This window comes from Mustela lutreola, chromosome 4, assembly GCF_030435805.1.
Source record: "Mustela lutreola isolate mMusLut2 chromosome 4, mMusLut2.pri, whole genome shotgun sequence".
Taxonomy (NCBI): domain Eukaryota; kingdom Metazoa; phylum Chordata; class Mammalia; order Carnivora; family Mustelidae; genus Mustela; species Mustela lutreola.
In genome coordinates, this window is record NC_081293.1 from 839,603 (window position 1) to 856,721 (window position 17,119).

General features: G+C 63.3%; 1 protein-coding gene across 3 annotated transcripts in view; it reads right to left on the minus strand.

The window, feature by feature from the left end:
* The window catches only part of INPP5A (inositol polyphosphate-5-phosphatase A), a 159,776-nt gene that overhangs the window by 90,721 nt on the left and 51,936 nt on the right, over positions 1 to 17,119 (minus strand). For all 3 annotated transcript variants that reach the window (XM_059172766.1, XM_059172767.1, XM_059172768.1), the window contains exons 3-4: positions 2,729 to 2,829; positions 526 to 613 (exon numbers count right to left, since the gene is read on the minus strand). In XM_059172766.1, the coding sequence (XP_059028749.1) occupies positions 526 to 613; positions 2,729 to 2,829 (189 nt within the window). The remainder of the gene's footprint in view (positions 1 to 525; positions 614 to 2,728; positions 2,830 to 17,119) is intronic.

A 17,119-nucleotide genomic window follows, 5' to 3' on the forward strand; every position in this document is an offset into this window, starting at 1 on the left:
GGGAGTGTGAGGGCTGAGGGTGTCTCTGGGTCAAGGACCGGCTGAGAGCCAGCGGCCAGCGGGCAGAGGCAAGAAGGCAGGGGGTGTGCGGGCAGCACGGGGCCCACCCCGGCGTGGCTGACACGGCGGGCAGGAAGGCCGCGCTGAGCGTGGCAGAGGGTGGCTGTGCGTGGGGACAGCAGCAGAGGCGTGGGGCAGCCGCGCGGCAACAACCACGTCAGCCACGGGAGACACTGCCGGACTAGGGCAAAGGAACTGGCCTGTGCCCTGTGAGCAACTGTTCAGAGCAGAGCCGGGAACAGGAGGGACCCTCGCCTCTGTGAAGAGCCCCGACCGGCCCTCCTCAGCCCACAGGCTGTGCCCTGGTCCCCGTGTTGTTGGCCCCCGCCCGTGGACCCCATCCAAGCCGCTGACATACCAACTCGGGCATGGCTGCCTGTGCGGCCACACCGGCAGGGCGGCAGCCCCGCGGCACACGGTCAGCCCGGCACCGACCCCGACCCCGGGACACGGACGCGCACTCACCGTGAAGTGCTCCTGGGACCTGAAGTTCTCGTCCAGGTAGACGCGGGCGCGGCTGTACTCCTTCATGGCGTCACTGGACAGCAGCTCTCTGGGAGGGAACAGGGTCCTTTAGTGCACAGGCCGCCTGGGACGCGGCTTCCGACCCGCGGCTGTTGGCAGGGACGCCGTGTTGCATGCCACCCTGTCAAGGCCCCCGACTCACAGTGGGGAGGGACGCAGACGGAGGCCCACCACGTGCCCCGGGCAGGTGAGGGCTGCCCGTCATTGGCCGGGATCCCGTGATGCCCCGGGGATGCGCGGGACCCAGCAGTGTCTCAGGGACGGGGACGCAGAGGTGCGGGGACCCTGGAAGCTGGGCCTGGGCCTCACACCACCACAGCACGACCCCAGGCTCTGGGGAGCGTCCCAGCTGTTTGCGCCGAGCCGGCTCGGGCAGGAAACCACACTCCCAAATGCCCCCGAGCCCAGGCAGCTGCAGCGCCCCCGTCCCTCTCTGGGGAGGGGCTGCGCTCACAGACTCCTGGCACTTCACGACCCGGACGGATGCGGGGACCGGACGCGGGGCAGGACGCGGGTGAAGGAGCAGGACAGGAATGAGGCGCGGGGTGGGGGCGGGGACGCACGGCAGGCGGCCCCCCTCCACAAGCCTGCGGGCCCCTCCGGGACAAGCCTGGCTCTTCCCCCGCGGTCCTTCTCACGGCTCCCCGGGGCCCTCTGTGCTCTCAGCGCTGGACTTGGGGACTCGGGGTGCGAGTTTAACATTCGAATTTCTCAATCTCCTTTTGTAGGCGGCGCTTTTGCACCTCCCTGAGAAGCCTGCCCCTGCCCCAGAGCCACGCCACGTGGTCCTGCCTTTCGTCTCGGTGGCGAGTGACCCCGTATTTTACACCTACTCCGTGACATGACTGAGACTCGTCCTCGTGTGCAGCGTGGGGGCGGGGGGACTCGGTGTCCCCTTCTCATGCAGGGACACCAGCGATGCGGCTCACGGCTCCGCAAGTGGCCTGGTGACACGGCGGGGGGGGGGGGGTGTCCCCCTGCAGTCTGTCCCTGTGACCTCACTGTGCCCCAAGGTCTGCAGCCCAAGTGCCCATCTCGTGCTTCGTCAGGGTTACTCTGGCTACTCTTGGGGTTGAGCTACACTCCCCTGCTCTCCCACGGTAATCTGAGTATTAAAATTAAATAAATTTTTTTTATTAAAATTGCCTTAAAATTACATTATTTTGGGAAAATTTGGCCATTCTTTTAAAAAGATATGCTCTTCAGCAAATTACCCCCCAGTCTAACAACTGAAAACATGGATGGCTTGTGTCCGTCCACAACATCAGGGATCTGAGCAGGACTGAGCGTGGTAACGGCCACTGAAATACCCCTCGGGCCACGCGGCAGGTGCCAGGCTCTGAGCACAGTCCCAGAGGCCTCTGTGGGCATGGTGGCCTTCAGGGACCAGCCTTGGAAGTGAGGAAGCACCATCTCACACCGCAGGAGCGAGCGGTCTCAGTGCCCAGAGTCCACGGCTAGGGCATGGACAAGGCCACATCTAGGACCCACGGAGGGCAGAGAGAGCAGAAGGCAGGCAGGTGCCGCGGCCGCTCCTGCTACCCACAGCCACACAGGGACCCCACTTCTCAGCGTGGGGCCTCACAGGCCTGCTTCTACCCCATGGGTCCACCTCCCAGGACCATGCAGACATCTTGGTGCCACTCCCAGCAGCACCGGGAAGGCCTGTCCTCCACGGGGCCACAGGGCGCACGTGTGGTGGTCAGCACACCTGTGGCTACTTATTCCCAGTGACAAAAATTTCACCCCCACAGATGTCCATCCCCTCCACTGTGACAAACACAGCTGAGAGCTGCAGAACGTCCATGTGTCCGTCCATCAAGGGCAGGCCGGCAACCACCACACCACAAAGATGAGAAGGACGTGCCACCTGGAGCCCGGGGCTGAAGTCTCGAGGCCCAGGGGACTGCTGTCACCTCACAGGTACACACCCCAGGGGCGCGCTGTCACTCTCTGCGCCACCTCCCCCTGCCGGGGGTCCGCTGTTACCTCCTGTCCCCCCGCACCACCCAGCACGGGCACACTCTTACCTTCTGTGCCCACCCCAGCAAGGCAGCTGTTACCTTCTGTTCCCCGAGGGCACTCATCACCTCCCGGGGCGCCGTGTTCCGGGAACGGCATGGCACACAGCGCGGGGACTTACTTGACGAACTTGTCCACGTGGGACATGGAGGCCTCATAGTTCTTCCCTCCAAACTCCTGGCAGTGCAGCGCCATGAAGTGCGGCTTGTGCGTGTGCACGACCTGGGGAGGGAAGCAGGACAGGCCGTCAGGGGCGGGCCGCACGGACACCCCGTGTGGGAGGCGGCTGCCAGGACAAAAAGCCCCACATGCCCGGTGAGGAACAGGAAGCACTGGGAGGAATCAGACACCTCCGTGCGGCCGACCACTTGGTTTCGAGCAACCTCCGCTCTCCCAATCCCCAGCACTCAGAATTTCTCCGAAACGTCTTCAAAAATTCAGAGGTGTCTCCCCCTAGTTAACTCCTGTGTCTCAGCATGGAGCACCCGTTTCACCCCCCAAGGAAAAAGCTGCCCCGCGTCACCTCGCTGCCGATCCCCGGGAACGTCCTCCACAAAGGCCACAAGCCCCGTGGGCACCCACGTGTGAGGGCACGTGCACACGTGCGTGAGCACGTGTAAGCCAGCGTGTGGCACGCGCACACTTCTCACTGGACTGGGAGTCAGCAGAGCCCACGGCGCGCCCCGCAGGGGCTGCCGCTGCCCGACCCACAACTGGCTCAGGACAACCCAATGCCACGCCCGGCACCCGTGTCCCCGCAGGCCGTGTGGCTCCCCGTACAGCCAGAGGATCCAGGCCCCGGTGGCGGCTCTTCCGCGGGCACGGCATGCTCCGTCCCCAGGGCCGCTGCGAGCCGCAGGGCCTCCCTGCACTCTTTTTCCGGAAGACGTGAGTGAAGCTCCCAGCGATGCCACCGGGCAGCGGGGTCCCGTCCGGGAGCCGTCCAGCCGCCCCACGCCCCACGCGGCCCAGCACCGCGGTCCTCCAACCGCCTGCATCTTTGCTCCCCGGCAGCAAACCACGTTGGGCGTCCCGGGGTGACCCACGGGTCACTGAACCTATGTTGACCGGCACCTGCGCACAGAAGGGACAAGGCCCTTGCCGGCCCCACCCCACGGGCACAGGGGGACAGCCCGGCAGCACTGGCCGGGGTTGAGACAAGGACCGGGACTGCCTGGGGCCCACGGGGACAGGGAGCAGACATGCAGGGGCCTGTCCCCACGTCCCCAGCTGCCCGTCACACACACCGCACCCACCCACGGCCACCACGCACCTCTCCCAAGCATCTCTTGACTCAGAGAAGGGTTTGCCAAAAACCTGAAAAATGACCTTCCCCTGCCCCAAATGCAGCCTCGCAGAGTCAGGTTCCTGCACAAGCGCTCTGATGTCACCGGCAACTCAGCCTCGGACAGCGCTTCCTGCCGGGACCTGGCGGCTGGCGAGCCATCCACAGCCTCAGGGACGTGGTGCTGCTCTGGGCAGCCCTGACAGAAAGCAGCTGCTTCTAGGACACAGCCAGGCGGAGCCCACGGAGCAGCTGGACGGCTGGCCACAGGCGCCGAGGACGCGGGAGCCAGGCCTGTGTGCCGTGCATCGGGGGTGAATGGCCCCAGCACAGCCAGGAAGCGGTAGTGGCAGCCGCCCCAAACTCACGAGGGTGCGGGGCACCCGGGGAATCAGCGCCGTGGGGCTGGGGATGGAGGCCTTCCAGGCTTTGTCACGGCACCTTCCAGCGGGTCCTGACACACCTCAGCCTGCGGCCATGCGGACCACCGCGCCCTCCGTTTCTGACTCCTATCTCTCCGCTTCACTCCAGGTCTTAAACCCCGACCCAGACGCCGGGTGACCTGCCCTGGGACGGCTCACCTGGCCCACGCCGTCCCACAGTGCCACTCGGGAGGCCACGCTGCGGTCCACAGTGCTCCGCCGGGCCTCCAGGCGCTGAACCAGCCCCACACACAACACTGTACCCCAAGCTGGACTTTAGGGCAGGAAAGACCCATGTTCGATACTTTTTAGGTGGAAAAGATAATGATTTTCCAAATTAAATTTATCATATTTGAATCTAAATTTTAACTGATCACACAGCCAAAACAGTGACTCCCGTGATTTTCTCGGGGACCTTAGTGGACTGTGACAGCTCTGAGCAGTGGCCCGACGACACTGCGGACGGCGAGCTCGACTCGGGTCTACAACGCACCCCTGCACCGTGTCTCCACAGCGGGCTCCGGGCACCGACCACGAACCGTCCCCGCTGGGCTTCGTCGCTGGGCGTGACTGGCCCCTGCGTGTGCAGAGACCCAGGTCTGAGCCGTAAACACACTCTGTTCAGCCACCGACACGAGGTCCCGTCCATTTAAACCCGGGCCTGGACTCCTGCGGAGCCGCGCAGTGCTCCAGACACACCCCGAGAGGCGCCGGGCCAGCAGGCGGCAGGCGTGGGGCAGGCAGGGAGGCCCGGACACACGGCGGGGCGCGGCAGGGCCGCAGGGAGCGCGCTCCCAGAGGCGTGAGGGCCCCGCAGGAACCGGGCACTCCAGGGAGCCGCCCCAGAGGCCCGGCTCGGCTCAGGTTCCAGGGCTTCCAGTTGTGGCCCACGGCCTCTGCCCTGCGTTACCAGACGGCTCTGTACCCTGCACCCTGACCTGCTGCCCCAGGCCCCCAGGGACGGCCCCTCCTGCACACGTGCCCTGCGAAGCCCCCAGGAGGCCACCGATCCCCTGCTGGACCCCCAGGACGCTTCTCCGCCCTCCTGCCCCGCTGGGCTCACTGGCCGCCCTCCATACCCACGTCTCCCAGGACGATAGGCCCGCGCCCCACATCCCACGCACCCCACGCTGGAGCAGCCCACGTCGCTCACCAAGCCCCGGACACGCCTGACCACACGTCGGGATGGACCAGGCCCCTGGGGCTGCCTCCAGCGCAGGCGGTGCCCGAGGTACAGCGGTCCCCAGCGTCCGAAGAAGTCACGCAGAAAGAGGACGTGCCGGACGAAGGGTCGCGTGTCCTTCGGAAGCAGTTAGTGAACTGACGAGACCGTGAAAAGTTCTAGCAGAGAAGTGACGAACGACCTTGCAAAGAGGTCGGCTGTGAGTGGCGTCTCTCGACACCAGTGGTCATGCCCTGGCCCCTGCAGGCCGCTCCCCGTGCACAGACCCCACCGAGACGGGTCCCACGCACAGGGAGCTCGCCCGGAGACACCGCGCCCTGTCCTCTGGCCGCCGCAGCCGCGGTGGCCGGGAGGAGCCTGACTGGTCACCCGGCCGTGCGTGGTCCCTCCCTGCAGTGAGCAGCTGCGGCCTCAGCCCACAATAGTCCCCAACCACGCGAGGCGACGGGCACCTGCCAGGGACCCCGACAAGCACGTCCGTGCCTGTGGCTCACGATGACACGAGAACATCCGCGTGGTGGCCGTCCCGGGCTCAGGATACTCCTCTGAAAGGGAGATTTTTTTTTTTTTCATTCAAAATCAGCAAAAACAACATTTAGTCGTGCACTGCACAGGTGTGGGCAGCCTGTCCTCCCCTGGGAGTGACCAGCGGCCATCCGGAGGGAAAACACCCCTGTTCTTCTTGCAGACAGGCTCCCGCAGGACCCCAGAAGGCGGCCACTCAGGGTGGAGGGCGCACCCCGTGGGAGGGGGCTGCTTACGAAGCAGGGAGGTGCACAGGGTGTGCAGACCCCCAGGTACTGCCCAGAGGCCACACAGTCCCCTTCGCGCCGCCACAGCCAGCTCTGACTCAAGGACAGCCAGGAGCTTCCTTCAGTCCTCGGTGCATGAAGACACGGACGAGAGAACCCACACGGCTTTCTCGTGTGGGGAGGGTCTCCAGAGACACGGAGGACGACAGGTCTGTCCTCCAGGAGCTTCTCTGCAGACAGATGAGGAGCCACGACAGGACCAGGGCAGAGGCTGTACCGCGAGGGCGTCCCGCTGAGGGGGTGCCAGAGATGGGCACCGCGTGGTCTCAGCCACGTGTGCCGCCTGCGGTCACCAAACTCCCGGAACAGGGAGTGGAAAGAAGCCGCCGGGGGCTGGGGTGGGGACACCTCGGGGCAAAGGACACAGGCCTGGGACCCAGCAGCCGGCAGCCCAGCCTGCCGCATGCCCGCGGACCCTGGGGCCGGGCCGAGGCCGGCCTGAGATGCGGCCGGGGAGCCCCAGGTGTGCAAGTCCTGGAAAAGCAGCGGCCGGTCGGAGCCCGCGGCCAGGAAGGGACAGGGCTTGTGGAACAGAAACGAGGGGAGGCGGCCTCGGGGAGCAGCTGGCGAAGGAGGAAGCAAGGAAGGGAAACGGGCCGACGGAGGAGAGCCAGGAGAGCGCTGCGGTCACCATCGCGGATCCCGGGGTCACCGGGACCAGATCGCCTGGTCACTACGGGCAGAGATCACTGGGGACAGACTGGGGCAGCCTGCGCCGCACTTTGCTGGGCGGACAGAAGGGGGTGCTGTCGCGCTGGGATTCGGCACAAGCCTCCTCCCACGGGCCCCCAGGAGCCGACGCTGCAGAACTGCACAAGGTCCAGCCCAGCCCCGGCACAGGACCCCCGGGCACAGCGGGCCGGCCCACACTGCGGCAGAGTTAAATGTACTCAAACCACCATCGAGAGCAGGAGTCAGAAGCACAAAACTCCACCAGAAATGGACCAAAAACAAAAAGAGAAAGAAATGACATGAACCTCAAGGAGGAAATGGAAAAAGACAAAATCCTCATCACAAAGAGGAACCCACGACAAAGCCCCCGAGAAGGGCTGAGTGACAGGAGAAGCTGTGATGAAGGGGAGAGGGGAGAGGGGCAGGGGAGGGGGGAGAGGAGACAGGCAGGGGGATGGGCAGGGAGGAGGGGAGAGGCTGGGGGGGATGGTGAGCAGGGGATGGGGGAGGGGTCGGCAGGGCGACGGGAGAGGGCTGCCGGGCAGGACAGCCACCAGTCCCTGCGGGACCAAGCATCAGATCAGGACTAATGTTTAAAATCGTCATCCAGGGAAACGTCCCCAGAGTAGAAAGAGCTGAGCTTGTGCCTGGGAGGGTGCCCCGAGCCCGAGAAAGCTCACCCACACGGCCCGGCCGCGACACAGGCCGGCAGGTCCAGGAGACCCCAAAGGTGCAGACCCAAGTCTCCAGGGACAAAGATCCACGAGGAAAACCAAGAGGTCACGGTACACTGGTCACAACCAACACGCAAGCCGGGCAGCACGGGCACAACTTCTCTGAACACGTTGGCGAGACCAGGCGCGAACCAAGCACTCACACACCCGGCGAGCGTCCTTCACGCGTCGGAGGCAGAAACACAGGCTTCAACGGACAGCAATCGAGGGAGTTCGACCAGAGCGCGCGTGCCAAGGTCTTCGGTGGAGAACTGCGTCCGTGCTTTCGGCTCTGCAGGCCACGCTGTGTACATAGCAACGGCTCCAGTGTGCCAGTGTGGATGTACACACAAGTGCGTGTGCACGCATACACAGGTCCCCACAGACGAGCACACACGTGTGCCCTCCCACACGTGCACAGAGACACAGCGTGACCCCACCAAGCGCCCTGACGGGACCGCCTGACCCCAGAGTCCGGGCTGGCTGCAGAGCACACGCAGCCCTGTGCACGATCCGAAAGATGCCGGTGCTGGGCCCCCGCGGCCCCCTAGACAGAAACCCGCAGAGCTGAGTGACGGAAACCTAGAAAATGCCGACCGACGGACCACGAGGGGCCGAGAGCAAACCAGTGGGCGCCCAGCACAGGGGCCGCAGCGCAGCCATGTGGACATGCGAGCCTCCAGAACACGCCACGCCGCCCACCTCGAGCGTGCCAAGTCCACTGTGTGCCAACGACAGCCCCGCAGCATAATGAAAACGTCTTAACTTCCACCAAGATACTGATGCACCGTGGTCCACAAGCTGTATCAGGAGACGGCAGGAACATCGGAACGCAGAGCCGATATTCAGGGACGTGCCAGAGAGCCTGACCATCTTCGTGGGTGTCACAGTGACACAGGGGACGCTTTCAATTCTTCCAGAGACTCAGGCTGACATGCTGACGCGTGATGTTGTGGTGCCTGGATTTTGCTTCAGTGACTGGGGCGGACGCGGGGCACGTGACAGGCCTGGCTTTGAGCTGGAAACTGAGCGAGGGCAGCGGGCACCGAGGGACAGCGTCCTGTTGCCCCTGCTTCATGCACGTTTTGAATTCACATGATACTTCGCTCACCATGCTCACTGTTTAACTCGATGGGAGCAAGGCCAGAGACCACCCGCCGCCCAGGGCCCCGGAGCTGGACGGGGACAGGGAGCCCGTTGGGATGACAGGAAATGCGTGCATCCGACTTGCGTCTTCCCTGGTTCCTTAACGGCAGGGCAAGGGGGAAACAGGCCCCAGGCCTCTGGCTGGCAGGCTCTGGGGGAGGGCAGGCGCCTGAGTATCCGTCAACCCGTCACTCAAAGACCCAAGAACTTCATTTTAAAACAGATATAATTACGGCACATGGTGAGAAACTCAAAATAGCTCGTTAGGAATCCTAATTTTAGGGACACACTGTGGAAAATTTCACCAACAGAAAAACAATGTTTCCTTTGCGAGCGAGCGAAGCTGTGGGTACTTCAGGAGGAAACGTAAGGGTTCCGCAGAGCCGTGAGCGGCCCTGGCTGGGACGCAGGCAGAAGCCAGGACACAGGCTCTGCTCAGCCCAGGGGAGGACGCCAGGACACGCCCTCCATTGTGTGCTCTCACCGATCCACATCGCAGGGCCAGGGCCACTTCTGCTGCCACGTCCTCGTGGGACAAAACACACCCCAGGAGCCAGTGCCCTGGGGGACACGTGTGTCCTCGGGGTCGGGCCAGCAGCTGCCCAGTGCCCGACAGCAAAGCCCCAACTGGTGGAACGTACCCATTTCCACAGCATAAAGGCCCCCCGTGGCCTGAGCTGAGCTCCTGATGTGACGGCACTGAACGTGGGATCCGGGCGATGCTTGGTGACGGGGTTACATCCCCTGCTCCTGGGCGGCAGCACGTGCAGTACGATTACCAGGATGCAGAGAGTGGGGTTGGCTGCGACCTGTGGTTGGGGGTCACCGACTCAGTCCCGGGGTTTCTGCTCATGCTGCGTGGGGCAGCTGGGCCCAGAAGCAGCGGGTTCTCTGTGGCCTGCAGGGCGCAGGGTGCGGTGGCGGCGTGGGCTCTCCAGAAGGCCCACCTGCTCGCACGGAGTCCTGCTCCATCCTTCCCGGCGCAGACCCCGGGCCTGGTGCCCTGGGCTGCTGAGCATCCACCTCCTGGACGGACGGCCTCGGACGGTTGCTCATGTGGTCCGTGAGGGCGCCGGGAATGGACACCAAGCACAAGCCAAACACAGGCGACAGGTGGTGTGGGTTCGACTCCGCCACACAGGCTGTGGGCACAGAGCTCTGGCCCTTCCCCACCCCTCTGGCAAGGAGCTCAGGGCCCTGGTGATTCCAGGCAGGGACCCCTTCAGGGCCGATGACACAGGCACCTTGAGGACAGGCAGGAAGAGCCCCCCCACGGGGCGGGACAGAGAGCTGTGTTACTTCTGGGCGGAAACATGTCTCGGTAAACAACCTGGTGGTCTCCAGGCCCCAGGCAGGTCCAAGTGAGCAGACGCATGCCCCAGCCCACAGGGCCTCCACTCAGCTGGGGCCATCCGGCTGTCCTCACCTGGGACAGCCTCAAGTCATGGCCTCAAGTGCATGCTTGCTTCGCCAAAACTGTACCCCCCAAAAAAAGCCTCTGATAAAGATACACACATTCTTTCATCAGAACGATCAAGGAAAATGTTTTGGAAAAGAGTGAATTAGAAATGTGAGCAAGAAAGCACCTAACCTAAGGCATCGCCACGTGCACACGCACATGCAGCCCCTTCCAGCCCTCCTGCCATGCAGGTGACCCGGGAGGAAGGCGGCCTCGGGCCCAGGAACGCCGCAAGGCGGCTGCGCCCAGCCCACCGGCCCCTCGTGGGCCAGGAGTCAGCACCAGAAATAGCAGCAGCCGGCCGCGTTCGGCTTTCTGTGGAGAGAGCATCTGAGTGACCTAAAAAGGAATTACATCCTGCACACGGGCCGGTGGAAGCCCGATGGCCAAGATAAGAGCAGAAAGGGGACGAGAGAACGTCTTGAGAGAAAAGTTACTGCTATTCACCAAGTCTACCTGCACAACACGCTCCTCCTGAAGACCGGGGCGGCAGGGGCTCGGCCTCGCCCCGGGCTCGGGGGCTGCACTGGGCAGGCACAGGGGAGGCCAGGGAGGCTCCCAGGAGGAAGCCCAGACTCGGCCTCCCGCACCCTGACGGGCTGCCTTCCCACGGTCCACACCCCGCACACGGCCACCGGCCGGACTGCCAGCAGCCAGCTGTGCAGACGGCAGGCTCTTCTCCCCACAAGCTGCACACAGACGGCCACACTCCGTGGCCCCACCGGCCGACTGGCGAGGGGTCTCCCAGAGCCTGTGTGAGGCCGGACCCAAGCTCCGCGTTCGCGATGGGTGTAGCCCGGCTGCCGACCCAGAGCTCGGGGCTGAGTCCCCTCCGTGCCTGGCATTGGCTGGGCCGCGCCCACAGTGGACCACAGCGCCGAGCTCACAGTAAACCACAGCGCCGAGCTGTGGCTCCGGGACACTGGATGGGCCGTTGTGCCGCACACACGTGTGCCTAGGTCTGTGCAGCTGGGCAGGAGAACGCTCCTGCTACAGACCCAGAACAGGTCCATGCTTCAATTTTAACAAAACTTGCTGCTTTAGGACATCAAAGCTCTACTGGTCAGTTTTAACCTAGAAAGCGCTTTCACCCACCCGAGGCAGGAGCAGTACCAGACCAGGTCCTCGGCAGACGCGGTGAGGATTCCCGCCTGCTTCACACACGCTCACTTGGCTTTACACTGGCCAGCAGTGGACACAGCCCCATGGTCACCACTCGAGACACCTCGGCACCCCTCCTGGAAACCCCCTCCCCAGCACCACCCACCACTTCCACAAGGCCCCTTCTTTGAGCCATTTCTGCTTGCAGGAGACTGTGATCCCAGGACCTAAAAGACCCCCAGGGCCCACACCTCGCTCTGGCCTTCCCAGTGAGCCGCCCTCCTCCCCGCCCGGCCCCCTAATGATCATCTCCCCTCCCCCTCAACCTCCCCAGTGTCGCCCAAGCAATGGTAGGCCCAGAACACCAGTGCGTACCCTCCAGAGCCCCCGGTGCCGGCTGACTCTGTGCTCCTTTCCCACCTGGGGAAGGGCTCACTTCCCACCGAAGCTCCCAGGGGTGTTGGCACTGACGCAGCTAGGAACCCTGGACCCCAGATCCAGGCAACTGAGGACTCCCCTCTCCTGACGGCCCGCAGGCCCCACCCCTGCCCACTGGTCCAACCAACTTCCTCCTTCCTCCTCTGCCCGAATCTGCCCCCGTCCCTGCGGCAGGCAGCAATCGCCCTCGACCCACATGGCCCAGTTCCCTCCTCAGCCTCCTGCCTCCTGCCTCCTCCTTCCCCTGCCTACTGCCAGGAAGTCACACCCCAGCCTCTTCCAATGGCTGCCCTGTCGTGGACCCCTGCTCATCCGTCCCTAGCACCCTGCTTCCTGCCCCTGTGGGCTGCCGTGCCCCTCACCCCAGGCCTCCCGACTCAACGGCCAGCTTGGCCTTCAGCACCGAGGGTCTGGGGCTCCTGTCCTGCGGCTTTGTAGCCTCGGGCACAGCTCCTGACCCTGCACACCTCAGTTTTCTCATCTACAGAGTGGGCCTCAGGGGAGTAAGTTCCTAGCCCAGCCGGCGACCTCCTGATCAGGAGGTAAGACCCAACTCTGGGCAAGCCTTTGAGATGGAAGAGAATGGAGGTGCGTAAGGAACACAAACTTACGGGTCACCCGGGACCCTGCAGCCACCTGTCATCCGCACGTGGGCACTGACCACAGCTGCAGAGGCCGGCAAGGGCCTGATATCACGAGCTCCTTCCCACGCCCCCACAAGTCGCAGTGGGCACCAGACCACGTTCTGTGGGCCTGAGGCCGAGAGGTGGGGTCTGGCAGTGCCGAATGGGCCCCCAAGGCTGTAAATGAGGGTCTGAACTCACTGGACCCCCAGGCAGGGAGAGGGCACCGGGGATGGGGGTCAGAGCAGCTCCGAGATCCCCGCATCCACGGCCAACCTGCAGCCCTGTCCATGGGCGGCAGCAGCCAGGCGGGGCCTCTGTCGCGGCGGCAGCAGCCAGGACGCAGGAGCCCGGCTCTGCCGGAGAGCGACAAGGGGCAGCTCACCGCCTCTCTCCCCCCGCATCTGCCACGGCGTTGCTCAAAATGCACCGGGGCAAACTGCAACGGGCCGAGGGGGTCCAACCCACCAGGGCGGCACGCGGGACAGGTGGAGGAGTCCCCTGACTGTCCGGGCCGCGGGCCAGACCTGAATGCGGCGACACGCGGGTTCCCTGACGTGCTACTGACCCAACTTCACCACTTCCTTCCTCCTGTTCCAACGCGGCTCCCAGAAAACGTACTCTTGGGGCACTTGTGGGCAGCGCAGGCTCCATCCCGCAAGAGGGACTCTGCTGGCCTCCTGACGGCGTCCTGCAAACCCGTCCTCATTCGTGAGAAATCCTAAAATCCGCAGGACCCGCAGCTCTGCAGAGTCCTCTCTGCAGTGAGTCCTTCAACGACCTGGAACTTTGAAGAGACATCCCGCATAGCACTCTGCCCCCCCAGTCCACAGCCCACGCAGGACCGGCTTCGGGGGTGGGCAGGGCCACCGCTCAGGGCATGGGGGTCCAGGCGACATGTCAGTCCGTGGTTCACGGTGGCCAGCCGTCCCGAGCCACGGGCCGGGCAGCATGCACCACACGTCCCCAACAGTAACCCTGCCGTCCCTCCCAAGATCTCGGGGCACAGCTGGCTCGGTGACGACCGCCGCCTGCCCGGAGCCACACAGCCAGGTCGGGGGCGGCCCGCGGAGGGGGCCTGGCTGTCAGTCCCCGCCATCTCATCCTGGGGAGGTAAGGAGGCTCACAGCTCCGGGCTATGTCCACAGACGAGGCACCGTCACCGGCCCTGCTTCCAAGCTTCTATTTGAGAGTAACTTCTAGAAAAGCACCGTCCTCGCTCCCGGAGAGTGCCCTGGGACCCGTGGGAGCGTAACTCCGCACCAGCCACAAAGCCCCCGGGTCACAGAGACGACGGCGGACCGTCCCTCCCGCAGACCTGCTCTCGCAGGCCGGTCCTTTCCTTCTCTTGTGAATGGGCTTTAAGGGCACTCAAGAAGTCCGCCTGGTTCGAGGTCACAAGGACTTTCCCCTAAGACTTCCAGGACTTTTATCGTTTTAAGTCTTATGTTTAGGTCCACGGCTTACCCTGATCTTCGTGACAGGGGCAGAGGACGGACAAAGTGCGTCCGCGCGGGGAAGGACATGGCCGCTCCCCCGGCTCCGTCCGCTCAACGCGCTTCTCTCTCGTTAGCTGCGGCCAGCCCGTGTCCGTCGCTTGGCCGTACTCCTGGTTTATTTCTGCATCTGTCTTCCGTTCCACTGACCTGTCGCTGTCCTGCTGTCCTGCTGCAACTTTACTATGCGTCTCGGAAGGAGAAAGGGGGAGCCCTGCACGTCTGGCTCTCCTCGCTCCTTGCTTTCCCCATATAAAATGTCAGATGTATTTCGCAGACTTCTGCCAAAACGGCACGCGGCGATTTCGAGGGGAACGTCGGTGAATGGGGTCTCCGTCGGCGGGGAGCCAGCGCGCCCGTGTCAGGGAGTCTCCGCGCCACGACGAGCAGACCGCGCCTCTCTGTCTCTTCCTGTCGTGTCCGCAGGTCCCGCGGGTCCCGTGGCTCAGCGCTCAGCAGCTCACACGCATGGCATCCGCACCACAGCCCACGCCGGCGTGACCGTCATGTCCCGTGTGACGTGTCCAGCTGGTTCCAGTAAAAAGGAAGATGCTTGCGCACAGCCCTGGACGCTGTTGTCCACGCAGCCACGTCTCTGTGGTTTCCTCACAGCCCGGCAGCTGGGGGGGCGCCACCCGCACGCGGGGTCTCACCCCTTCCCTGGCGTCACCCGCACGCGGGGTCTCACCCCTTCCCTGGCGTCACCCGCACGCGGGATCTCAGCCCTTCCCTCCACGTCCTTGTCTAGCCTCTGCCCCTGCCAGGACCCTCGGGACCACATTGGGCGGGAGAGGGGCCGCCAGGAGCCCTTCCCTCCCCGGCGGCTCTGCAGTCAGCTGTGGGCTCTTCGCAGGCTGGGGAGGGCCCGTCGGTCCTTGGTTTGCTGATGGTCTCCAGCGGAAAGCTCCAGGATCGGGCCTGAGGCTTCGTCGGCGCACGCGGAGATGACGGGACGGCTCGTTCCCGTGAGTCACCCACGGATTTTACGAACCGACACTGACTTCCTCCGCGGGTGACGAAGCACTAACGCTGTGACGTGTGTGCGCGTGTGCACTGCTCGACGTGGCGGTGTCAGAGCTCTCTGCTCTGTAGCTGTCCCGCGGGAGACACGGGCAGGTACTCACGCCTCCGCCTGCCGTGGTCTCGGGTGAGGGAGCGTCCCCTGGGCTTCCTGCAAGTTTCTGAACTACCGTGACTGTTCCTTGCTTAAATGTTGGACAGAACTTCCCAGGGAAACCACACAGTCCTGGAGGTTTTGTCGGAAAATGTTGGCAAATGTTAGTGGAGCAGAGAGTTCACTTATCTCTTCTTGACTGTAAGCTCTGATGCTTCATTTTTCCAAAAATATGTTCCTTTCCTGTAAGTTTTCAAGCCTATCAGCAAACAGCTGGCCCCCACAGTCCCTCCGTATCTCTTTAACACCTGCCAGATTTTTAGTGATGATGCCCCCCCCCCATCAGACTTCTGAAATGGGTGCTTTTGTCTTCTACCTTCAGAAATTAGATGTAGAAAAGCAAGTTAAACCCAGAATAACCAAAAGAAAGGGAAAACTTAAAAAGCAGAAGTCAGTGAGTGAGAAAACAGAAACACAACAGACATCCTAAAACCCAGAGCAGGGTCTCCGAGATCCACAAAACTGAATCCTGTAGCCACACTCCTGACTGGTTTTCTCCTCCGCAGGGTCCTCTTTTCCTGTGTCCTTGCCCACCTGGTGGTCTCTGGTCGGTCTAACAGTGACCCTGCAGCCACCTTGCTAGGCACCCCTGGCCAGGACACCCCCTCGGGCAGCAGGTGGGGTGGCCGCAGGGCAGCTTTGACCCTCTCCAGACTCACCATGCAGCCTAGCCTGGGGCCTGATGTTTGAAGACCACAGTCTCACAGGTATTTCCCAGTTTTAATTTGTTTAAGGTGCAGGTTTGGTGCCCGTTCCTTCGAGCTGCCTGGAAGACAGCACTGTTTATCACATCACTCTTACCGCTATTGTCAGGAAAACTCCAACAGCAAACAGACAACGTGTCTGCTCGAGATCCCTGACCTTTCTTATCACGGAGCTGTTCCACAATTCAGCGAATCCTAAAGGCTGATAACAACGCAAATACTCCCACCGCGAGAACCCCGAGTCTGGTGGGAAGAACGGATTCCTGCTGCCTGGTGTTCCTTTCTTAGGCCAAGTCCCCGGACGCTTGGAGAGCCTGGCTTTGCTCTGTGGAGTCTTGTTTGAAGCAGGTCTAAGGTCTTGCTTTTTCTCCTTCTCTCACTAATAAGTACTTACTACGAGATTCCAACACGTGCTCGATTTAGGTCTGTAGGAGAGATGTGTAACCGCCGTAAAATTTATCCACGGCATCTCAGCAGACTCGAAACCACCCAGGAGCCCGTCGACAGAACGACAACTTAAAATGACAGCCTGTCCAGCTAACGGCACACTCCGAAGCCAATGAAGCAGGTCGTGTGCACTCATCTGCACGGACGTCCCAGTTTGCTGAGAAAAGAGTGAGCCGTGAACATCCCCGTATCCGTGACCTGCTAGGGGCTGCCCCACTTCCCCGGGCACGTGCCAGTGAGACGCGCTGGACAGGGAGCAGGGTGCTGAGCTGTGTGCTCTCTGCCTTGTGCAACCGAGAAAGACGCGCTGACCACACACGGTGCGGCACACGCACTCGCAGGTCTCGGGCAGAGGGAGCAAGACGGCTGCCGCCAGGACCGCACCTGCGAGCACGCCACCGCCACAGAGGGAGAGGAGGCCCACTGACGGCCGGAAGCCTCACCTGCGGCTCTGAGAGCTCAGGGCAGAGCCGGCCCGCAGGACGGCCGCTCCGTCCAGAGCCGTCCTGAGAACCCCAGCCCCAGGAGGCCGCCTCCTTCCCAGCACCGCCCCTGGGCTGCCCGGGGGGCCTCCGGCTGTCCCTCGTGTGTGACGGACACTCCCAGGACAGGGGGTCTGGCTCTCCTGCTCCTTGCCGGGGAGGTGCTGCCATCACGGGGAGGTGGTGCCTCACGGCCTCGTCCAACCCTATTCACCCCCAAGAGGCCCCACTTCACACCCTTCCACGCAGGAACGTGGCGGGAACACAAAGCTTGAGGCCCAGGCAGCTGTGGAGCCCGTGTCTCCGGGGGGAGACAAACACATCAGTACCCGACAGACTCGGACTGCGATCCGGA